At 44.8% G+C, this 25211-nt stretch overlaps 1 protein-coding gene across 2 annotated transcripts in view; it reads right to left on the bottom strand.

Annotated features, from left to right (window-relative positions):
- Positions 1-25211, bottom strand: part of vps50 (VPS50 EARP/GARPII complex subunit) — a 260494-nt gene that overhangs the window by 147286 nt on the left and 87997 nt on the right. For both annotated transcript variants that reach the window (XM_045694895.1, XM_045694896.1), the window contains exons 6-11: positions 24179-24249; positions 23821-23938; positions 23302-23337; positions 22735-22817; positions 3905-3947; positions 1521-1619 (exon numbers count right to left, since the gene is read on the bottom strand). In XM_045694895.1, the coding sequence (XP_045550851.1) occupies positions 1521-1619; positions 3905-3947; positions 22735-22817; positions 23302-23337; positions 23821-23938; positions 24179-24249 (450 nt within the window). The remainder of the gene's footprint in view (positions 1-1520; positions 1620-3904; positions 3948-22734; positions 22818-23301; positions 23338-23820; positions 23939-24178; positions 24250-25211) is intronic.

Below are 25211 nucleotides of genomic sequence, written 5' to 3'. Positions count from 1 at the left end.
TATTAACAAGCTATATTTTATCTAACCAACGTTTAATGACTTGATCATTTGTCATTCTTAGCTTAGCTAAGTGGTAGAACCGTTGTGCGTTCTCAGTGAACATTGTTAATGAAGTTGTAAGACGTCTAAACTAGTCATTTGTTATGCTAACAAGCTAGCAAGAAGTTTCATAGCAACAGCATCAACTTCTGGTAGACAGGCGACGCGCTAGTACACTCAACTGAAAGGATACCGTTCGTTTACAGTATACTAAAATTAACTAATAGTATATACTCATCAAGTATGTAGTATACAGTATGTTAGTATGGGTATTCGAACAAAGCTTATGTCTTCTCTAACTAACACCTATCATTTACCACTACACTAAAAGCGCACTGTGCAGAAAAGTTGATAAATAGACATTTACATTACATTTTAGTCATTTAGCAGACGCTCTTACCCAGAGCGACTAACAGGAGCAAAAGGGGTTAAGTGTCTTGCTCAAGGGTACATCAACAGATGTTTCACCTAGTCGGCTTGGGGATTCGAACCAGCGACCTTAAGCTTACTGGCCCAACACTCAACCGCTAGGTGAGCCTCCTGCCTTAGTGAGTAAAAGTGATGAATTTGCCTGGAAGGAAGCGGTGGAAACTTTTCTGGTGATGTCTGGCTCATTTTCGCTGTGAAGTGGGGTGTGAGTGTGAGTGAGAGAGACTGACAGTTGATAAAAGCTGACTCATCTCAGCCCTCACACACCATCCATCTCAGTAGAGTAACACTGACACACGTGTAAAAATACAGACACCCACATAACACACCAACCCACTCTTTAATGAAAGTTCACACACACGAGCGCACGCACAACACAGAAAAACAAGCATCCACAAAAAACATAGGTACACAAAGCTCACTCTCGCTCTCCAGCGACGGATGGACACTGAGGCTGACAGACATCATTTGACACCACAATGCACTGCCACATCTCCGGGTTGTTTTTTGGTAGCAGTTCTAACTCCTGACAGTCCCCTGAACAAAGCAATACAATCAATCTTTGGGATGGTGACAGCTTATCGCAAACTGTCTACGCGACTGTGTGCTTCCGTCATCCCAAGATCAATCCCAAGGAAAAGGGGGATGTTTCCCCATCTCGCTCGAGCGTGTGTGGTGGAAAGCTTTACCAGTGACAGATCTGTGATTTGCTGGTAGTATTGGGGGGATAAGACGGTGTAAAAAAAACACAGACCGGTATGAATCATCACCTCTGATCAACACCACGGGGAGAGAGATGGAGGGAGAAACAGGGAGAACAACAGAGGGAAGGGGGAGGAAAGGGGGATACAAACACGGGCGTCAACCCAGGAATGAATCATCTCACCACATCAGAGGGAGAGACGTAAGGTCAGACAGGTAGGTAGAGAGAGAGACAGAGAAAGAGAGATCGAGAACAATACAGAAGGAAGAGGGAGAAAAAGGGGGGAATGGCTGACAAAAGGATCAGGAAGGAAGCCGACAGAGCAGAGATGTTGCTAGAGGTCTCTCACCTGGGTCTTTTCCAGGAGGGTGTACGCCAGCTGAACTCTGGTGTAGTGGGAGACGTCAAAGTGCTTGCAGGTTTTAGACAAGGCCACATCCAGCTGCTCCTGTTGGGTGGGTAGAGGGGAAGGAGGGGATGGAGGAGGGATACGGTCATGAATCAGATCCTAGGGCCAAGAGAATTAGCAACAGCTGCCATAATGGAGGGCTGAGGCTGCTGTCTTTAAAGGCTGAGTGCTAAATGGCACATTATTCACTATATAGTGCACTACTATATAGGGCTCTGGTCAAAAGCAGTGGACTCTGTAGGGAATTGGGTTCCATTTGGGACACAGCCTACATGTCAGAGAGAGCAAGGGAGAGCCATGTTGCTGGAGGGGAAGAGAGATACACACACAGCCTCCTCAAGGTCAAAGAAGCACCACCATTAACATTAAACAGAGCTGCTGGGTGAGAGAAATACAGTGGCAGGTGGCCTCCCGAGTGGCGCAGTGGTCTAAGGCACTGCATCGCAGTGCTAGCTGTGCCACTAGAGATTCTGGGTTTGAGTCCAGGCTCTGTCGCAACCAGGAGACCCATGGAGCGGGGCACAAATGGCCCAGTGTCATCCGGGTTAGGGGAAGGTTTGGCCAGCACGGATGTCCTTGTCCTATCACGCACTAGCGACTCCTGTGGCGGGACTGGGTGCAGTACACGCTGACACGGTCGCCAGGTGTACGGTGTTTGCTTCGACACATTGGTGCGGCTGGCTTCCGGGTAGGATGGGCATTGTGTCAAGAAGCAGTGTGGCTTGTTTGGGTTGTGTTTCAGAGGACGCAAGGCTCTCGACCTTCGCCTCTCCCGAGTCCGTACGGGAGTTGCAGCGATGAGACAATTGGATACCACGAAATTGGGGAGAAAAACATTTTTTTCTTATTTTTTTTAAACAGGGTGGGAGGGTAGGTGTTGAATTAGACAACATTTTGTTTACAGCAGACGATGGAGTTACTGTAGTTCTGGCTAAGAATGGAAAGCATAGAAATTGTGCTTCGAAGTTATATCACACCATGGCAGTTTTATTTGAGAAAGCAAAGTACAGTACATTCTACAAATGTTATGAATTTTATATGAAAATACTGTAGATTTTATAATTTTTTCCCCTACCAAATACTTTAATTATGAATATGTATGCACATGAACATACAAATTGCTTCATTCAGATTTCTGCATTGCATTTAGATAGACACCTGCGCTTTTTGGTAGAGAAACCAGGATTAAAGAGCATGATGAGAAAACGTGTTGCAGATTCACCGAAGCTAGCAGGAAGGGCTTCAAGCCAGACTGGCCACCTCCCAATTACATCTCTCCTGCAGCACCCGTCATCCACCACCCGTCATCCACCAGAGACACACAGCGGATCAGTTTAGAGACCAAGACACCGCTTTCTGTGGTGGGGGTGGTGTGTCACACATTCACATGGCATCCAGGTAATGAACCTCCCGAAGCGTGGATGTGGGAATGGCTTTTTAAATATGTCAATATGTAGCAGGAAAAACAGAAAACTGTCAATGTCAAGACAAAACACTATGTCTCTCTTTTAACTGTAGGCTTTTAAACAATTACAAGGAGGGTGATGTTCATATTTAATATGTTTAGTATCAAACAACCTATGAGATGTATGATAAATCACAGTGTTCTTAACCAATAGAAATAGTTAGAAAACCTATGTGCAGCTAACAAGCACCGGAGACCATGGTTCAATCCCCGTCTCTAGCCATGCTCCTGTCTCTCCATATCCCAGTCTCTAGCCATGCTCCTGTCTCTCCATATCCCCGTCTCTAGCCATGCTCCTGTCTCTCCATATCCCCGTCTCTAGCCATGCTAATGTCTCTCCATATCCCAGTCTCTAGCCATGCTCCTGTGTCTCCATATCCCCGTCTCTAGCCATGCTCCTGTGTCTCCATATCTCTATATCCCCATCTGGTTCTCAACAGGCTTAATAAAATAATCAATCCCCATCTCTAGCCATGCTCCTGTCTCTCCATATCCCCGTCTCTAGCCATGCTCCTGTGTCTCCATATCCCCGTCTCTAGCCATGCTCCTGTCTCTCCATATCCCCGTCTCTAGCCATGCTCCTGTCTCTCCATATCTCTATATCCCCATCTGGTTCTCAACGAGCTTAATAAAATAATCAATCCCCATCTCTAGCCATGCTCCTGTGTCTCCATATCCCCATCTGGTTCTCAACGGGCTTAATAAAATAATCGATCCCCATCTCTAGCCATGCTCCTGTGTCTCCATATCCCCATCTGGTTCTCAACGGTCTTAATAAAAGCGTAACACTAAAAAGGTAGAGTGGATTTCCTCTCTTTTTAAAAGAAAAAGAAGAAAGGGGAAAAAAGCTCCTCCGTACCTCTATTTGCTCCAGAGTGTCTTGTAGCTTGGAATTCAACTCACTGTGAAGGAAAGGACATTGTTAGGTCAGTTGCCTGCTGATCACTTAGACACGAGACAAGGCTTCACTTGGCCTCCATCAGTGACCTAGAACTCTAAGGTACCACTCATCCTGACCTGCAGAAACACGTCGTCACCATACTTTAACACACAGAGACAGGAAAAAAGCCATTGTCTGTTTTGTACAAAGCAACACGGTATTTCACAAATTGTGTTTCCTAACCCGTTTCCCTAGTGAACGGCAACACCTTGAACAACTGTGTGTCATTGTACTCTAAGTGCTTGACTTTCTCAGTTCGATTTGCCATTTCTGATACAAAGAACATTGTGCTGAATGCTTGATCTAGTCTTTATAGGTTGTTGTCTGGCAGTTGTTTCAAAGTCTTAGTTGATTAGAGGACCGTGCTGGCAACATCAAAGCACAAACTGAATATACTGTACAGTGAGTGTACAAAACATTAGGAACACCTGCTCTTTCCATGACAAAGACTGGACCAGGTGAATCCGGGTGAAAGCCATGATCCCTTATATGATCCCTTATTGATGTGACCTTGATGTGATCCACTTCAATCAAATCAAATGTTATTTGTCACATGCGCCGAATACAACAAGTGCAGACTTTACAGTGAAATGCTTACTTACGAGCACTTTCCCAACAATGCAGTTAAAAGTATGAAAATTAACAAATAGATAAAAATAAAATAGTAACACAATAAAATACCGAGTCTATAAACAGGCTATATACAAGGACTACCGGTAGGACTACCAGTACCGAGTCAGTGTACTGGGGTGATTGATTGAGCTATATACAAGTACATTTGAAGTCGGAAGTTTACATACACTAAAGGTTGGAGTCACTAAAACTCGTTTTTCAACCACTCCACAAATTTCGTGTTAACAAACTATAGTTTTGGCAAGTCGGTGAGGACATCTACTTTGTGCATGACACAAGTAATGTTTCTAACAATTGTTTGCAGACAGATTATTTCACTTATAATTCACTGTATCACAATTCCAGTGGGTCAGAAGTTTTACATACACTAAGTTGACTGTGCCTTTAAACAGCTTGGAAAATTCCAGAAAATTATGTCATGGCTTTAGAAGCTTCTGATAGGCTAATTGACATCATTTGAGTCAATTGGAGGTGTACCTGTGGATGTATTTCAAGGCCTTCCTTCAAAGTCAGTGCGTCTTTGCTTGACATGGTTAAATCAAAAGAAAATCAGCCAAGACCTAAAAAAAAAAAGTTGTAGACCTCCAGAAGTCTGGTTCATCCTTGGGAGCAATTTCTAAATGCCTGAAGGTACCAGGTTAAGCTGAACAAACAATAGTACGCAAGTATAAACACCATGGGACCACGCAGCCGTCATACCGCTCAGGAAGTAGACGCGTTCTGTCTCCTAGAGATGAACGTACTTGCGAAAAGTGCAAATCAATCCCAGAACAACAGCAAAGGACCTTGTGAAGATGCTGGAGGAAACAGGTACAAAGTGTCTATATCCACAGTAAAACGAGTCCTATATCGATATAACCTGAAAGGCCGCTCAGCAAGGAAGAAGCCACTGCTCCAAAACCGCCATAAAAAAGGCCAGACTACAGTTTGCAACTGCACATGGGGACAAAGATCATACTTTTTGGAGAAATGTCCTCTGGTCTGCTGAAACAAAAAATAGAACTCTGGCCATAATGACCATCATTATGTTCGGAGGAAAAAGGGGGATGCTTGCAAGCCGAAGAACACCATCCCAACCGTGAAGCACGGGGGTGGGAGCATCATGTTGCGGGGGTGCATTGCTGCAGGAGGGACTGGTGCACTTCACAAAATAGACGGCATCATGAGGATGGAAAATGATGTGGCTACATTGAAGCAACATCTCAAGACATCAGTCAGGAAGTTAAAGCTTGGTCGCAAATGGGTCTTCCAAATGGACAATGACCCCAAGCATACTTCCAAAGTTGTGGCAAAATGGCTTAAGGACAACAAAGTCAAGGTATTGGAGTGGCCATCACAAAGCCACAGTGGCCATCACAAAGCCTGACCTCAGTCCCATAGAAAATTTGTGGGCAGAACTGAAAAAGCATGTGCAAGCAAGGAGGCCTGCAAACCTGACTCAGTTACACCAGCTCTGTCAGGAGGAATGGGCCAAAATTCAACTTACTATGGGAAGCTACCCGAAACGTTTGACCCAAGTTAAACAATTTAAAGGCAATGCTACCAAATACTAATTGAGTGTATGTAAACTTCTGACCCACTAGGAATGTGATGAAAGAAATAAAAGCTGAAATAAATCATTCTCTCTAATATTATTCTGACATTTAACATTCATAAAATAAAGTGATGATCCTAACTGACCTAAGACAGGGAATTTTTTCTTGGATTAAATGTCAGGAATTCTAAAAAAACTGAGTTTAAATGTAGTTGGCTAAGGTGTATGTAAACTTCCGACTTCAACTGTAGGTAGGGGGTGAAAAGCAGAAAGTCTGGGTAGCCATTTAATTAACTGCTCAGCAGTCTTATGGCCTTGAGGTAGAAGCTGTTCAGGAACCTTTTGGTCCCAGACTTGGCGCTCCGTGTGGATGAAGGGGAGGAGACAGGTTAAAGAAGGATATAAGCCTTGAGACATGGATTGTGTATGTGTGCAAGACAAAATATATAAGTGCCTTTGAACAGGGTACGGTAGTAGGGGCCAGGCACACTGATTTGTGTGTGTCTAGAACTGCAATGCTGCTGTTTATTTCACACTCAACCGTTTCCCGTGTGTGTCAATAATGGTCCACCGAGATTCTGGGTTCGAGTCCAGGCTCTGTCGCAGCCGGCCACGATCGGGAGAACAATGGGGCGGCGCACAATTGGCCCAGCGTCGTCCGGGTTAGAGGAGGGTTTGGCCGGCAGGGATGTTCTTGTCCCATCGCACACTAGCAACTCCTGTGGCAGGCCGGGCGCAGTGCACGCTGACAAGGTCGCCAGGCATACAGTGTTTTCTCCGACACATTGGTGCGGCTGGCTTCCGGGTTAAGCGGGCATTGTGTCAAGAAGCAGTGCGGCTTGGCTGGGTTGTGTTTCGGAGGACGCACGGCTCTCGATCTTCGCCTCTCCCGAGTCCGTACGGGAGTTGCAGCGATGAGACAAGACTAACTACCAATTGGATACCACGAAATTGGGGAGAAAAATGGGTAAAAAAAAAATCTATAAAATGGTCTACCACCCAAATGACATCCAGCCAATTTGACAACTGCGGGAAGCATTGGAGTCAACATGGGCCAGCATCCATGTAGAATGCTTTCGACACCTTATAGTCCATGTCCCGACGAATTGAGGGTGTTCTGAGGGAAATGGGGAGGGTCAAAAACAGAACACGTCAGATGATTACAATGAGGACACGGTGTCCATAGGGAATGTTTTTGCCGTTTGTTGCCGAATCTTAAGGAATCGCTGCTAAAGCACTTCAGCCACGGTAGTGTCAGAGACAGGGCAGGCAGAGACTTCAGCCACGGTAGTGTCAGAGACAGGGCAGGCAGAGACTTCAGCCACGGTAGTGTCAGAGACGGGGCAGGCAGAGACTTCAGCCACGGTAGTGTCAGAGACAGGGCAGGCAGAGACTTCAGCCACGGTAGTGTCAGAGACAGGGCAGGCAGAGACTTCAGCCACGGTAGTGTCAGAGACAGGGCAGGCAGAGACTTCAGCCACGGTAGTGTCAGAGACAGGGCAGGCAGAGACTTCAGCCACGGTAGTGTCAGAGACAGGGCAGGCAGAGACTTCAGCCACGGTAGTGTCAGAGACGGGGCAGGCAGAGACTTCAGCCACGGTAGTGTCAGAGACAGGGCAGGCAGAGACTTCAGCCACGGTAGTGTCAGAGACAGGGCAGGCAGAGACTTCAGCCACGGTAGTGTCAGAGACAGGGCAGGCAGAGACTTCAGCCACGGTAGTGTCAGAGACAGGGCAGGCAGAGACTTCAGCCACGGTAGTGTCAGAGACAGGGCAGGCAGAGACTTCAGCCACGGTAGTGTCAGAGACGGGGCAGGCAGAGACTTCAGCCACGGTAGTGTCAGAGACAGGGCAGGCAGAGACTTCAGCCACGGTAGTGTCAGAGACAGGGCAGGCAGAGACTTCAGCCACGGTAGTGTCAGAGACAGGGCAGGCAGAGACTTCAGCCACGGTAGTGTCAGAGACAGGGCAGGCAGAGACTTCAGCCACGGTAGTGTCAGAGACGGGGCAGGCAGAGACTTCAGCCACGGTAGTGTCAGAGACAGGGCAGGCAGAGACTTCAGCCACGGTAGTGTCAGAGACAGGGCAGGCAGAGACTTCAGCCACGGTAGTGTCAGAGACAGGGCAGGCAGAGACTTCAGCCACGGTAGTGTCAGAGACAGGGCAGGCAGAGACTTCAGCCACGGTAGTGTCAGAGACAGGGCAGGCAGAGACTTCAGCCACGGTAGTGTCAGAGACGGGGCAGGCAGAGACTTCAGCCACGGTAGTGTCAGAGACAGGGCAGGCAGAGACTTCAGCCACGGTAGTGTCAGAGACAGGGCAGGCAGAGACTTCAGCCACGGTAGTGTCAGAGACAGGGCAGGCAGAGACTTCAGCCACGGTAGTGTCAGAGACGGGGCAGGCAGAGACTTCAGCCACGGTAGTGTCAGAGACAGGGCAGGCAGAGACTTCAGCCACGGTAGTGTCAGAGACAGGGCAGGCAGAGACTTCAGCCACGGTAGTGTCAGAGACGGGGCAGGCAGAGACTACAGCCACGGTAGTGTCAGAGACAGGGCAGGCAGAGACTTCAGCCACGGTAGTGTCAGAGACAGGGCAGGCAGAGACTTCAGCCATGGTAGTGTCAGAGACAGGGCACGCAGAGGAGACCCTGTACAGCTGTTTTCATCATAGAATTAGAAATGACTAGAATGGACATTCCAATTCAAGTCAATGTTTAGTCCATTCTAGTAATTGTGTTCCTATGGTTTTATCCCGCTCACTGAGAGGGCTAATTAACATGAAGTGTACTGCTTCTCTCTCTGAGCAAACCTCTTCTGACAGGGGGGAGTAGAGACTAGGGAGGAACGCACCAACCCCCTGCTGTGTGCTGCCCCACTTTAATGATCAGACGGAATGCATTAAAAAGGAGAAGAAAGAAACTCAACTAAATGCCTCTACCTCGTCAGGCGCTGTGGGCATGAAAGGGGGGAGGGGCCCTTTTTCAATTAACATTGGTAATATGTTGGAGAGGAGCTGTGGGAAAAGCGTAACAGAAGGGGACAGGCAGGCTGTGGGCGCCTATGGTGGGTTGGAAGGACCCACAGAAGGCAAGGATGTCAGTGGGAATACTGTAATTGAAGAGTATCTTAACATGGAGCGCTAAGCAAAAGGGAGGCAGGCAGACAGGGAGGGGGAGAGAGAGAGACCCATTTGACTCAGGGGTGTTTTTAATTCTCCTCTCCTCATATGCATAATGAACTCATTGACAAGATGAGACTCCGTTCCCCAAAGCCACTAACACATCAACCAAATAACTCTCGCTTCCCTAATAAGTCCAACAACGCTATTAGGAGAGCAGAGTGAGACAGTCTGAACTGGCAGTCCTTTTGTCTGTCTAGTGAACCGCCCAGGCTTAAGCCACTAGAATGTAACTAGACCATAAACCTGTGACTGTAGTCTTTTTTTGTTGTTGGTCTACCCAAACTAGGGTATCCAGCACCTCAGTGGTCCATTGTGTCTGGATCTTAAGAATCTGATTGGAGGGCTTCGTCCCCATCTGACATTAGAAGATGAAAAATAGAGAAAGAAATATCCCAGATATACATACCTGGATGGGTAGGTTCTATATTCTCTGACCTTTCTCAGAACAAGGGACTATTTGACATGGGAAAGCGTGGTAGTTCAGACGGCTATACTATGGACAGCATAGAAGATGACAAGCACTCAAATGGAGACAATGTCGTGTGTTGTCTGTGTTCTGGTATCTGCAGCCTTCCTGTCAACATCCGTGGAAGGCTGCTTAGGATATGAACTAAAGCAGGGGTATTGAACTCTGACCCTATGAGGTCTGGAGCCTGCTGGTATTCTGTTCTACTTGCACCCACCTGGTGTCCCAGGTCTAAATCAGTCCCTGATTAGAGGGGAACAACGACAAAAAAGCAGTGGAACTGGCTTCGAGGTCCAGAGTTGAGTTTGAGGGAACGAAATAATATATTCTAGCTCTGAAATGTGTCCGTTGAATCTGACAAATGGAGATGTCTGTATCACGGCTGCAAATCCCAGAACACAGATAACATGTCACTTCTCCAGCAGACAGTCATGTTCCATTACATGACAAGGTCATTGTGATGCATTTGTGTGGAACAGCTTTGACATGTCATGTGTCAAAGCTGTGACAACTCAATCATCAAGTTTGCTGACGACACGACAGCGGTCGGCCAACAATGAGACAGCCTACAGGTAAAAGTTTAGAGCCCTGGCGGAGTGGTGCCAGGAAAATAACCTCTCCCTCAACATCCCAAAAACGAAGGAGCTGATCGCGGACTACAGGAGACAGAAGAGGGAGCACGCCCCCATCCACATCGACTGAGTCAATAGCGAGGCTCAAAAGCTTAAAGTTTGTTTAGATGGTGGGCCGAAGCCAAAAAGAGTCAAGTTGATCGATCCCCGTCGAGGAAGGAGATAATTTTTGTATATGACATGGTGAAGTGTGATTCATCACGCCAATGAACGTGTTCCACTGCTCCAGAGTCCAATGGCGGTGAGCTTTACACCACTCCAGCTGACGCTTGGTATTGCGCATGGTGATCTTAGGCTTGTGTGCGGCTGCTCAGCCATGGAAACCCATTTCATGAAGTTCCCGACAAACAGTTATTGTGCTGACGTTGCTTCCAGAGGCAGTTTGGAACTCGGTAGTGAGTGTTGCAACCAAGAACAGACAATTTTTACGTCCTAGTCGTTTCGGCACTTGGCGGTCCCGTTCTGTGAGCTTGTGTGGCCTACCACTTTGCGGCTGAGCCGTTGTTGCTCCTAGACGTTTCCACTTCACAATAACAGCACTTACAGTTGACCGGGGCTGCTCTAGCAGGGCAAACATTTGACGAACTGACTTGTAGGAAAGGTGGCATCGTATGAGGGTGCCACATTGAAAGTCACTGAGGTCTTCAGTACGGGCCATTCTACTGCCAATGTTTGTCTATGGAGATTGCATTGCTGGGTGCTCCATTGTATACACCTGTCAGCAACGGGCTGAAATAGCCAAATCCATAAATTTGAACGGGTGTCCACATACTTTTGTATATATAGTGTAGTCCCGTGTGGCTCAGTTGGTAGAGCATGGTGTTTGCAACGCCAGGTTGTGGGTTCGATTCCCACGGGGGACCAGTACGGGAAAAAAAAAAAAAAATGTATGAAATGTATGCATTCACTACTGTAAGTCGTTCTGGATAAGAGCTTCTGCTAAATGACTAAAATGTAAATGAAGTAGGAGAGGTTAGGGTTGGTTCAGGAAGGACTCTCAGGGATCAAAGGTCAGACAGTCTGGCCCTGTGACCTCAGCCTTGGGATGTCCTGTTTGAATTACATTGATTCTACAGTTGAACGGAGTGCACGACCGGGGCAAGGGAACAGGGGTAAGGTGGTTGACACTGCAGATTGCCAGCTCATCAACGTCCATCGCCCCCAATGCCTCATCCTCAACTCTGGAAAATTAAACATTTAAATCAGTTGGTACCAGCCTTGGGAGGTAGTCAGGAAAAAGGTGAAATTAGACTTTCATTAACAGTATCATTTTTCAGAAGCTCATTTAAATGGGAACTCTTAGATTCTCTCCAGAGAGCTGTGGCTAAGAGAGGGGTGGAGGTAGAATCTGCAGTGGTGTTTTGAGCTGGCAGCCATCCAAACCCAGAAATGTGCCCATTAGGAGGCGGCGCAGCCAGGAAGACAGAACCCCAGTGGGGGGAGTGGAGGAGAGCAGCTCCCCTGAGCTCTGGAGCATCTCTAATCTCTATTGATCCCTGCTGCACTCCTGATCTCCAGGCCCTAACCTGTAATACACCAAAATAAGTGTCCCCAGAAACAAATACATCCGCTGGGATCTAGCTGGTCAGGATTAGAGTTGATAGGATGTATCCCAAATAGACACCTATTACCTTTATAGTGCACAACTTTTCACCAGGGCTGATAGCAAATAACATTACAACTCTTCAGAGTGCCCAGGTTAAAAGTAGTGCATTATATAGGGAACAGGGTGTCATTTGGGACACAGCTTAGAAGACTTTACTGTCCAGGCAGTTGCACACAGGCTTTCCATTTCGTGGTCTTCTGCAGGTCAGGGGATTATGGGAAAATGCCATCTGACGTGGATGGCTATAATCAATAGACAAAAAGGGGCGCTGCTCCCTCTCTCTGCTAACTCTCTCTGAACCCCTACAACATGTTAGAGTACTGCTAAACCTCTCTGAACCCCTACAACATGTTAGAGTACTGCTACCCTCTCTGAACCCCTACAACATGTTAGAGTACTGCTAACTCTCTCTGAACGCCTACAACATGTTAGAGTACTGCTAACTCTCTCTGAACCCCTACAACATGTTAGAGTACTGCTAACTCTCTCTGAACCCCTACAACATGTTAGAGTACTGCTAACTCTCTCTGAACCCCTACAACATGTTAGAGTACTGCTAACTCTCTCTGAACCCCTACAACATGTTAGAGTACTGCTAACTCTCTCTGAACCCCTACAACATGTTAGAGTACTGCTAACTCTCTCTGAACCCCTACAACATGTTAGAGTACTGCTAACTCTCTCTGAACCCCTACAACATGTTAGAGTACTGCTAACTCTCTCTGAACCCCTACAACATGTTAGAGTACTGCTAACTCTCTCTGAACCCCTACAACATGTTAGAGTACTGCTAACTCTCTCTGAACCCCTACAACATGTTAGAGTACTGCTAACTCTCTCTGAACCCCTACAACATGTTAGAGTACTGCTAACTCTCTCTGAACCCCTACAACATGTTAGAGTACTGCTAACCCTCTCTGAACCCCTACAACATGTTAGAGTACTGCTAACCCTCTCTGAACCCCTACAACATGTTAGAGTACTGCTAACCCTCTGAACCCCTACAACATGTTAGAGTACTGCTAAACCTCTCTGAACCCCTACAACATGTTAGAGTACTGCTACCCTCTCTGAACCCCTACAACATGTTAGAGTACTGCTAACTCTCTCTGAACCCCTACAACATGTTAGAGTACTGCTAACTCTCTCTGAACCCCTACAACATGTTAGAGTACTGCTAAACCTCTCTGAACCCCTACAACATGTTAGAGTACTGCTACACTCTCTGAACCCCTACAACATGTTAGAGTACTGCTAACTCTCTCTGAACCCCTACAACATGTTAGAGTACTGCTAACTCTCTCTGAACCCCTACAACATGTTAGAGTACTGCTAACTCTCTCTGAACCCCTACAACATGTTAGAGTACTGCTAACTCTCTCGGAACCCCTACAACATGTTAGAGTACTGCTAACTCTCTCTGAACCCCTACAACATGTTAGAGTACTGCTAACTCTCTCTGAACCCCTACAACATGTTAGAGTACTGCTAACTCTCTCTGAACCCCTACAACATGTTAGAGTACTGCTAACCCTCTCTGAACCCCTACAACATGTTAGAGTACTGCTAACTCTCTCTGAACCCCTACAACATGTTAGAGTACTGCTAACTCTCTCTGAACCACTACAACATGTTAGAGTACTGCTAACTCTCTCTCCCACCGCCGTCAAAGTGTTCGAGTAAAACTATCTAGGATATCAAAGGAAGTGGGATAATTGGCTCGCAGAAACTTTTCTCAGCTTCTTCTCCTGCATGTGGACACAGACACACAAGCACATACACCATCCTCTTTCAACATGTTCTCAGTCCTACATCATCCAATGCCATAGATTCACTTAAATGTAATGTAAATGTAATTCAGTTGCATCGTCATTCCCCGACATTAAGAGTAGACGGTAGTATGAGGAACTCTGTTATACACCATGTTGTATGCCCTAACTATAGCATCTTAGAAGTACATGCAGTGACAACAGTGACCCCGCCACTCCCTCAAGAGCATGTAGATGTCTGATCCTCTCGCTCTCTTTCTGTTGTCCTTCAGGATATCAGTTGTGTTTGAAGATAGACAGTGGGGGTCGGTCAGTGAGTTGAAGACTCTTCCTATGGACGGCCTTAGAAGGGGTCAAAGAGGGAAGAGAAAGGTTGGTTCCCTGACTCCTGACTTTCTGACACTCAAATCCCCTCAGCTCTAGCCTGGATAAAACCTGCTCGCACATCCAGGGGCTTCTCTCAAACATATCCCTCCACTAAGGGGAGAAAAGGAGGGAGGGGAAAGGAGGGACGAAATTGCTCTTAACTACTTAAGAGGAGGAGAGGCAACTCTCCAGTCTGAGCCTGCCCACCAATCAGGACGACTGTGTGAACTGAAGGGACTCTGCATTTCAAATAAATACCACACACACACACACACACACACACACACACACACACACAGGTTTCCGTTAGCCGGTAATTGCCGGCTTTTGGCCGATTAAATAAATTAAATGCTGACAAATTATCCGGGGCTGCATATCACACATCCCGATTGTGTGCTTCAGAACCACTCTCTAACTCCTTGCACGCTGCCTGTGAATGCTGCAGCGGAGAGAGGGGGGGAGAGAGGCCTTGAGCTACTGTTGATTGCAAAAATTGAGACCTTTTTCATTAAAAGTAAAATGAAAGTTAGAGTATGGCTATAGTGAAAAGCCTACAACAGGTCCACCTAATGGACAAGTTTTAATATTATACTGGGCAAAGGTGATAACGTTGGCGTGGCCATATGTGACTTGTTTCAGAATACTAGGAGTATGTCATGCATCACTACTTCACAGGAGAGGCATTTGAACATACATGTTTTTCAATCAAAATTAGTTTTTGGGCAGAAATGCCTTCGGGAACATGTGAACTTTCATGTGCCTTAATAACAAACTTGTATGCCATTTACAAGCCTAGTTGGTTCTGCCACGTAAAAAGACAGGAACCTTCCTGCTAGCCTTGATTGGCTGAGATAATGGATGGACTGGACATGCCAAGAGATGCTAAGTATGTGTAGGTAATCCTTTCTAGTGCTTCTTTTTTAAAGATATCACAAAGAACTGCAAAAGTGTTGCTAATGCTCTCCACTTTCTGGAGGACCGAGTTTTGAAATCAGTGGAATGCCCGGTGGAAGCAGAGTATGATAGCTAAGGAGAAGGAGAAAATTCAGGTGTTTGATTGCAAATATGCGGAGTGTGGAAAAGAGAACAAACAGAAGGCTGTTGTATAAAACACCTGATCACATCTTCAAACTAAGGGCAACCGAGAGGGAGAAGCCTTCATCCATATATACAGGTAAACAATTCTAGCTAGCTAGATTTTCAGATATTATACATTTCTAATTTTGTTACAAAGTCATTTTCATTGCAAGTTAAAGCGTACTGTTAGCTGGCTAGCTAACGTTAGATGGATGGCTCGCTAGCTAACATTACGTGTATGATTTGTATAGTAATATTATTTGTATCTCAGAACCATTTGCATTGCTAGTTATAGCCTAATGTTAGCTACCTACCTAACATTGAACTTCGTTGGTTAGCCTTAGCTACCTGCAGATTAATACAGGGTAGCAATGTTATGAGTTGGAATTATGGTTCATTGTTTAGCTAGCTAGCTACATGTGTAAACAAGACTCCACTATGCAAGTAACCATTTCACTGTATCGTTTACATCTTCTGTATCCTTTGCATGTGACAAATAAACTTCAATCTTATTTGATATAGTGTGTGTTTACTAGAGACGGTAATGTGAAGAACAACATGACCTGCACCAAAGTCAAATTAGGATATAATGTTAGGCCAACGAGAGTGTCCAAGTTCTAGGATGCCCTGCTTTTATTTCGTCACACTCACAACCATAAGTTACTTTCTGTAATTAGCTTGCCATTAACTTGTAAATAATAATTTTGTTGTGAGTTTATTTTCCTGTAATAGTGAAAACAAATTAGCTAAAGACGTTGTCAGCTATATGACACGGTCATTATTTGAACTGGCTAGCCAGCTAACAAGCAAGAAATGAACCAAAACATTGTTTAGAAAGTAGCTTTTAGTTGCCTGGTTTGCTAGATTGACATATACTAAATACATGTTTAAACGGATGGGTTTATTGGTGTTAAAATACACCAGTTATGCTATTTTGGACCACCAGGCTGCTGATGTCATGCAACCTGTCGTTTTTGTGTTTATACTTTTTCATAAAGACAAGTTTGATGTCGGACGACATGTGAATCCTTAAATAGGTGGGTGGGGCTAAGGCTTAAGAGGGTGTGAACGATGCTGAATGGGTGTAGATAAAGAAGAGCTCTCCAGCAGGTGTACCAAAACATTTAAGGGACATTTTCAAAAGAATGGGTTTACAAGTTTATCAAATTTCAAAGCAGAATTACTTTCCCCATTGTTCCTCAACTGTAGTGTATGATATACCATTTTCTAGCTTTGAGTCTCTACTTTTATCCAATGTAAAAAATAAAAAACCGTTTCAAATTTTGCTACATAAGACCGAATCGAGCCGGTCGGTCACAAATGTAGGCTACTCTGCAACTTGTTATTAGGGTAGGATGGAATTTATTTGATATAGTGTGTGTTTACTAGAGACGGTAATGAATTTATAAATCATTTGTTTTATAATCATTATTATTGTAGGCCTATTTATTCATCCAAACCCGTTTTTTAAATATGCAACCACGTGTTTTGTTTCATTCTGTTGATAACAATTTTTTGGCTAAATTAAGTTCAATCTGTCTTTTTAATTGTGTGCTCCATATAATCTAACAATATAATGCTTATCTTAATCTTTTTTAAACGGAAGATAAAAAAAGATTACGAAAATGAACGATTTACCCTCCTGTACGCCTATATCTATATAGCAGACACAGTAGCCTATCTGACAAGGATAAAGAAAAGCATGTCGGTGTCGTAGCATGACGCTGGCATCTCTCTCCCCCTCTCTCTGGGGTTAGGCCTTAGCTTTTTCCTTTAGACATATTTTCAAATAACATCATACAATGGACTCCTAAGCCTGTAGGCCCATGCATTCAATGCCCTGACGATTTAGTTCTCAATTCTCAAACAGCTGAACCGTGGACAATTATTGTTTCAGGAAAGTAAAAACCAATGAATTAGCTAAAGTTTTGCATATGCAATACAAAACACTATCCTTGTGTTTCGATGTAATTGGTTATAGGCTGCTTTTAAAGGACATGCAAATGTGGCTCATTATCCCTTGTTTATTTATGGTGCTGGCTGAGTGTGTGGACGCCTTAATGGGATACGCACCCAATGCATATGGATGACCGGTCAAATGTCCGATAAATTACAATCTTCCCGGTCACTTTGTCTGGTGCCAAATTTTCCTAGCAGAAACACTGCACACACAACTCAACAATGGAGGATAATTAATGAGGAGGAGAGGAGGAGGGAGAGGGGGCATGATAAACAGACTGGAAGGTGGCTTCCATGAGCTGGCAGAGAGTGAATCTCTCACACAGAGCAGAACAGAGAAGCAAATATCTGGCTGAACAGATATGGCTAGTTGAAGGCTGATAAAATGAGAGACGGGCCACACCAGTCAGTAACTAGAAGAGGAGGAAGAGAGCTCTGTAAATTGTTGACTGGCATAGCGGCAAGCATCAGAGAGAGAGAGAGAGGGAGAATAAAAAAGAAAGAGAGAGGGGGAATAAGAAAGAGAATAAGAAAGGGAAGGGGAATAAGAAAGAGAGAGGGGGAATAACATACGAAAGAGGGGGAATAATAAAGGGACAGGGGGAATAAGAAAGGGAGAGGGGGAATAAGAAAGGGACAGGGGGAATAAGAAAGGGACAGGGGGAATAAGAAAGGGACAGGGGGAATAAGAAAGGGAGAGGGGAATAAGAAAGGGAGAGGGGGAATAAGAAAGGGAGAGGGGGAATAAGAAAGGGAGAGGGGGAATAAGAAAGGGAGAGGGGGAATAAGAAAGGGAGAGGGGGAATAAGAAAGAGAGAGGGGAGACTGCATCGCAGTGCCACTAGAGATCTTGGTTCGAGTCCAGGCTCTGTCGCAGCCGGCCGCAACCAGGAGACCCATGGGGCGGTGCACAATTGGCCCAGTGTCGTCCGGGTTAGAGGAGGGTTTGGCTGGCAGGGATATCCTTGTCTCATCACGCACTAGCGACTCCTGTGGCGGGCCGGGTGCAGTACACGCTGACACTGTCGCCAGGTGTACGGTGTTTCCTCCGACACATTGGTGCGGCTGGCTTCTGGGTAGGATGGGCATTGTGTCAAGAAGCAGTGTGGCTTGTTTGGGTTGTGTTTCGGAGGACACAAAGCTCTCGACCTTCGCCTCTCCCGAGTCCGTACGGGAGTTGCAGCGATGAGACAAGACAAAGTACTACCAATTGGATACCACAAAAATGGGGAGAAAAAAGGGGCAAAAAAAAGGTAGGAGTAATAAGAAAGGGAGAATAATTAAGGGAAGGGGAATAAGAAAGAGAGAGAGGGGGAATAAGAAAGAGAGGGGAGAATAAGAAAGAGAGAGGGGGAGAATAAGAAAGAGAGAGGGGGAGAATAAGAAAGAGAGAGGGGGAGAATAAGAAAGAGAGGGGGAGAATAAGAAAGAAAGGGAGAATAAGAAAGAAAGGGAGAATAAGAAAGGGAGAGGGGGAATAAGAAAGGAAGAGGGGGAATGAGAAAGAGATTTAAAAAAATATTACCTATTTCACCTTTATTTAACCAGGTAGGCCAGTTGAGAACAAGTTCTCATTTACAACTGCGACATGGCCAAGATAAAGAAAAGCAGTGCGACAAAAACAACAGTTACACATAAACAAATGTACAGTCAATAACAGAAAAGAAGAATAGAAACAAATAAGAAAAATCTATGTACAGTGTGTGCAAATGTAGAAGAGTAGGGAGGTAAGGCAATAAATAGTGAATAGAGGCGAAAATAATTACAATTTAGCATTAATACCAGAGTGATAGATGTGCAGATGATGATGTGCAAGTAGAGACACTGGGGTGCAAAAGAGCAAGAGGGAAAGTAATACTATGGGGATGAGGTAGTTAGGTGTGCTATTTACAGATTGGCTGTGTACAGGTACAATGATCAGTAAGCTGCTCTGACAGCTGATGCTTAAAGTTAGAGAGGGAGATATAAGACTCCAGCTTCAGTGATTTTTGCAATTCGTTCCAGTCATTGGCAGCAGAGAACTGGAAGGAAAGGCGGCCAAAGGAAGTGTTGGCTTTGGGGATGACCAGTGAAATATACCTGCTGGAGCATGTGCTACGGGTGGGTGCTGCTATGGTGACCAGTGAGCTAAGATAAGGTGGGGCTTTACCTAGCAAAGATTTATAGATGACCAGGAGCCAGTGGGTTTGACGACGAATATGAAGCGAGGGCCAGCCAACGAGAGCATACAGGCCGCAGTGGTGGTTGTTATATGGGGCTTTGGTGATAAAACGGATTGCACCGTGATAGACTACATCCAGTTTGCTGAGTAGAGTGCTGGGGACTATTTTGTAAATGACATTGCCGAGGTCAAGGATCAATAGGATAGTTTCTGAATAAGAAAGAGAGAAAGAGGTGAGGGAATGAGAGAGAGAAAGAGGTGAGGGAATGAGAGAGAGAAAGAGGTGAGGGAATGAGAGAGAGAAAGAGGTGAGGGAATGAGAGAGAGAAAGAGATGAGGGGATGAGAGAGAGAAAGAAAGAGGATGAGAGAGTGAGAGACAATGACAGATAGGGTATTAAAGAGAGAGAAAAACAGTGAGAATGCATGCTGCCGCCCCCACCCACAGGGGACAGCCTAATTATATAATGACAGGCCATTATCTATGTCCGTGGCTTATCGATTGAGGGTAGTACCACCAGTTTCATCTGCTGGTACGTGCAACCTCGCTGATCACACACAGCAGTCTGTCATTAATTCAAATACCACTGCTTTTTTGTTGTTGCACACCAACGCACACTGGAAAGGGGGAGAGAGGGGGGAGAGGGGTGGAGAGGGGGAGATGAGCCTGGCCCTGGTAAAATGGTCATTAAGTAACCTAATATAATGTTTTTTCACAAGTCTGAACACGAACCCTGTCCGTCCGACTGCCTGGCGGTCTTCAGTACATTACAGAACATACATTATCACACTGATGGTTTTAAAGCCCACAATATGAGAAGGTTTGAACCCATTAGCAAATGTCCATTTACTGTCCGTAAAACACAAAGGTTTTGGGATAGAAAAAGGGGTTGAATTTATAATCCACAGTTAAAAGCCTGTACAGTTAAATTCTGTTGGAACCTACTTTAATTCCAGCACTTTCTCTGAGTAGCAACCATAAACCTTTTAAAGCATCAATGAGCGCTATAGGCTATGGCACGTCAGTAAAACATGTTTTGATGTTTGGATTTTCTTTTATACAATGCACGTTTTCATTGCTTGGTAGTATATAAATTAATTGGTTTTCTTAAAAAAAAAAAATTGGATGTGTCTGACTATTCATCAATTATTCAACAGTAGTCAACAAGGTTGTTCTGACTCTCAGGCCTATAATGCGCTAATGTTGTGTCAAATCCTTGCCAACCTGGCATGGTATAACTTGATACAGAACCTTTTCTTAATTTACAGACTAATCAACACTGGTCCTGGCCAATATGCCGCCTTGCAAAGTAGAATAGTAGCCTAGGCTATACAGTGTCGGCCCAGATTGCACTTTTATGAATGCCCATGTGGTAGCCTACTGTTTGTAAAACAGTCAATCCCTGTCAGTTGGTTACATTAATTTCTGTTAAAGCATGTACTAATTATAGTAATTTACCGTTCTCATTCTAGGAGTGGAAACGTTGTTTCCAGGGTTCACAACCTGCTACACTTGTGAGAAACAAGTTTAGGTTTATTTCTTACCATCATTTACGAGCTCCATGTGAGCAATGAGCATGTGTCTGGCTTCTCTGTCCTGTTAATGTTGACGGAGCGCTCGCCTGAACACGCATAGAAGCACGCATAGAAGTACCCGGCCTGCATCTCGCAAATGTCAAATGCAGGAAAGTGCCTACACCAGGCGGTGTCAGAGGAAGGCCCTAATTGCAAAACACTCCAGCCACCCTAGTCATAGACTTCTCTCTGCTACCGCACGGCAAGCAGTACCGGAGCGCCAAGTCTAGGTCCAAGAGGCTTCTAAACAGCTTCTACCCCCAAGCCATAAGACTCCTGAACATCTAATCAAATGGCTACCCAGACTACTTGCATTGCCCCCCCCCCCCCCTCTACTCTCTGTTATTATCTATGCATAGTCACTTTAATAACTCTACCTACATGTACATATTACCTCAATTACCTCGACACCGGTGCTACCGCACATTGACGCTGTACCGGTACCCCCTATATATAGCCTCCACATTGTACCGGTACCCCCTGTATATAGCCTCCACATTGACTCTGTACCAGTACCCCCTGTATATAGCCTCCACATTGACTCTGTACCGGTGCCCCCTCTATATACCCTCCACATTGACTCTGTACCGGTACCCCCTGTATATAGCCTCCACATTGACTCTGTACCGGTACCCCCTGTATATAGCCTCCACATTGACTCTGTACCGGTACCCCCTGTATATAGCCTCCACATTGACTCTGTACCGGTACCCCCTGTATATACCCTCCACATTGACTCTGTACCGGTACCCCCTGTATATACCCTCCACATTGACTCTGTACCGGTACCCCCTGTATATAGCCTCCACATTGTTATTTTACTGCTGCTCTTTAATTATTATTCATCTCTTACTTTTTTTGGTATTTTCATGAAACTGCATTGTTGGTTAAGGGCTTGTAAGTAAGCATTTCACTGTATTCGGCGCAGTTGGAATCTTAACATACCTTATGCAGCTGTAGTGTTTGAATGTGCTGTAGTAGTTGGAATTTTAACATACCTTATGCAGCTGTAGTGTTTGAATGTGCTGTAGTAGTTGGAATCTTAACATACCTTATGCAGCTGTAGTGTTTGAATGTGCTGTAGTAGTTGGAATCTTTACATACCTTATGCAGCTGTAGTGTTTGAATGTGCTGTAGTAGTTGGAATCTTTACATACCTTATGCAGCTGTAGTGTTTGAATGTGCTGTAGTAGTTGGAATCTTTACATACCTTATGCAGCTGTAGTGTTTGAATGTGCTGTAGTAGTTGGAATCTTTACATACCTTATGCAGCTGTAGTGTTTGAATGTGCTGTAGTAGTTGGAATCTTTACATACCTTATGCAGCTGTAGTGTTTGAATGTGCTGTAGTAGTTGGAATCTTTACATACCTTATGCAGCTGTAGTGTTTGAATGTGCTGTAGTAGTTGGAATCTTTACATACCTTATGCAGCTGTAGTGTTTGAATGTGCTGTAGTAGTTGGAATCTTTACATACCTTATGCAGCTGTAGTGTTTGAATGTGCTGTAGTAGTTGGAATCTTTACATACCTTATGCAGCTGTAGTGTTTGAATGTGCTGTAGTAGTTGGAATCTTTACATACCTTATGCAGCTGTAGTGTTTGAATGTGCTGTAGTAGTTGGAATCTTTACATACCTTATGCAGCTGTAGTGTTTGAATGTGCTGTAGTAGTTGGAATATTTACATACCTTATGCAGCTGTAGTGTTTGAATGTGCTGTAGTAGTTGGAATCTTTACATACCTTATGCAGCTGTAGTGTTTGAATGTGCTGTAGTAGTTGGAATCTTTACATACCTTATGCAGCTGTAGTGTTTGAATGTGCTGGCAGCCTTCTGACATTCCAGACACAACTGGATAGCACCAGGATAGTCCTCCTCCTACAGGACAGAGACACAAACCAAGAACGAGAATATCAGATATTAACCTGACTCTGTCAAACATCATTTGGTTGGTTAAAGACTAGGGCTAACTTCCTGATTAGTACATATTTTGGTGTATACAGCAATATACAAACATATTGTGTTGAAGTAAGCCAGAGTGGAAAAAAAAGTTTTGTAACCACTACTCTAAACCCATTACTCTAACATGGGCTACATGTAGTATGTAGCTTGGTCTTGTTGGGATAACTCAGAGCGTCAGCTCTTTTCAATCCTATGGGCCACAACTAAATACTTCTCATTTGTATATCTGTCGCTAGCCTTACAATATATTGAAATCTATGGCTATGGTGACAGCAGCAGGAATGAGTCTAGGATGGTCTGCCATTACAAATGGGATTCAGGGATTCATGACGATCTGGATTTAATAACCGAGCTTCATCTAAACTCAGCTTCCTAGAGCACTCGTGCGTGAGTCTCTTACCTCCAGCATCTCACTGAGGCGAACATCAGTCCTTTGCTGTAAAACAACAAGCAAAACAGTTAAAGGGATACTTCGGGATTTTGGCAATTAGGCCCTTTATCTACTTACCCAGAGTCAAATGAACTCGTGGATACTATTTTTGTCTCTGTCTGCAGTTTGAAGTAAGTTGTTAACTAGCACAACTGCTAACTAGCGTTAGCGAAATGACTGGAAGTCTTGTTAAGATTATGCTAACGTTAGTTAGTATTGGCTCACCAACTACCTCTAACTTCCTTCATACTGGACAGAGACATAAAAATGGTATCCACAAGTTTATCTACTTCCTCAGAGTCGAATGAAGGGCCTCATTGCCAAAATCCCTAAGTATGCCTTTAAGATTGATCATCTTTATCAAGAACCACAACCTAAATGTTGACGCTCAATTACGAAATAAGTAACATCCCACAACTGAATTGTGTTGCATGTAGATATCCATGTCTGAATCAGGATTTAAAGCAACAAGGTGACTTGGACAGTTACCAGGGTCTTGATGGTCCTCAGTGACTTCAGCAGCCCTGTGAGCAGGTGTCTCCTCCTCTGATTGGCTAGGAGCCCCAGGCTGGCCTCGGTGAAGTCCTCCTTTGAAATACTCAGCTGCCTGGAACCAGGAAGTGACATCATGAAAAACATTTACCATCCTGGCACAGTTCTGTTAGAGTAGTCTCAAAATGCTTTGCAACTCTGACTGAATTGAAGTACAGGTAAACTTGTTGTACATGTACACAGTGGGAATGATATTAATTAGCAGGCTCAATGCTGAGGAATATTCAACCCTAAGCATCCCCAATGGAAGAGAACAAGCTTTGAGAAGGAGGGTGGGTCACATCTGAGTACTTACCTCCTAGCATTGGTGCAGATCACTGCAGCCAGCTGTAGATTGGTTTGTAATGACGTCACCCTCTCCAACTCCTGCAGAAAACAAGCGATCCATTCACATTGAGTGACCATTTTTTTACATTTTACATTTTAGTCATTTAGCAGACGCTCTTATCCAGAGCGACTTACAGTAGTGAATGCATACATTTCATACATTTTTCTCCGTACTGGTCCACCCAATCACAATTCACACAGCAACCAAAGTAACTCTTTCTTTAACAGTCCACTCCGCACATCGTAAAATGTTACGGTACAGTACAGAAGATAACAATTGAATTGAATGCTAGCTGGAATAGGACTGTGTATAATAAAGGGTTACTGTAACTTTTAAAGCCAGTTGAATTGTCTCTCATCTGCTCCAGTTTCCTGTGAGCCCCATCTGTCACTAATGGGGTGAATCAGGGAGAATCATTCCCCCACACAGGGTACCAAACGTTCTTCTGTTTCTCTTGCGTACCCCACTGTGACCCATGAGAAAACACCACACCACATTCTCCTCCATACATTGTCTCTATTCAGTACCAGTGCCTCACTGGCAAAGGCTTCAACATATCAACCCTACGGTGTGTGTTTGTGCATGAGTGTGTCATAATATCAAAAACACAAACATTCCGAGAGAAATGGAAGAGTTCTGTAAAGGAAAGAGGAAATGAGTGGTTTGGTTTTACATGGAAAAGGCCAACCAAACAGCGACCTCTCAAAGAATGAACATGCCCTCAGCTACTGGTGGATTCACTGAACAGTGATATTCTGACTTCTTTTATGAAGAGCCAGCTGTCATCGCCTTAAGGTGAGAGCGCACGCTAACTGACGTTATCTTAGGCGAACATAATTGGGGCTGGTCAACGACTCAAAGAGGCAGCATTCAGAGAAAGACAACACAACCCTGTTATGTTTTTTTTTTGTATGTATTTTCACAAAGAATACTGTCATGTTAAAAACAACTATTTGGTGAGGGAATACGAGGTGGAAAATTGATTCAGCGCAGTAGATAA

Source organism: Salmo salar, chromosome ssa14 (assembly GCF_905237065.1).
Source record: "Salmo salar chromosome ssa14, Ssal_v3.1, whole genome shotgun sequence".
NCBI lineage: Eukaryota > Metazoa > Chordata > Actinopteri > Salmoniformes > Salmonidae > Salmo > Salmo salar.
The sequence above is the reverse complement of the archived record's forward strand: the minus strand, read 5'-3'. Positions and strand labels throughout refer to the sequence as shown.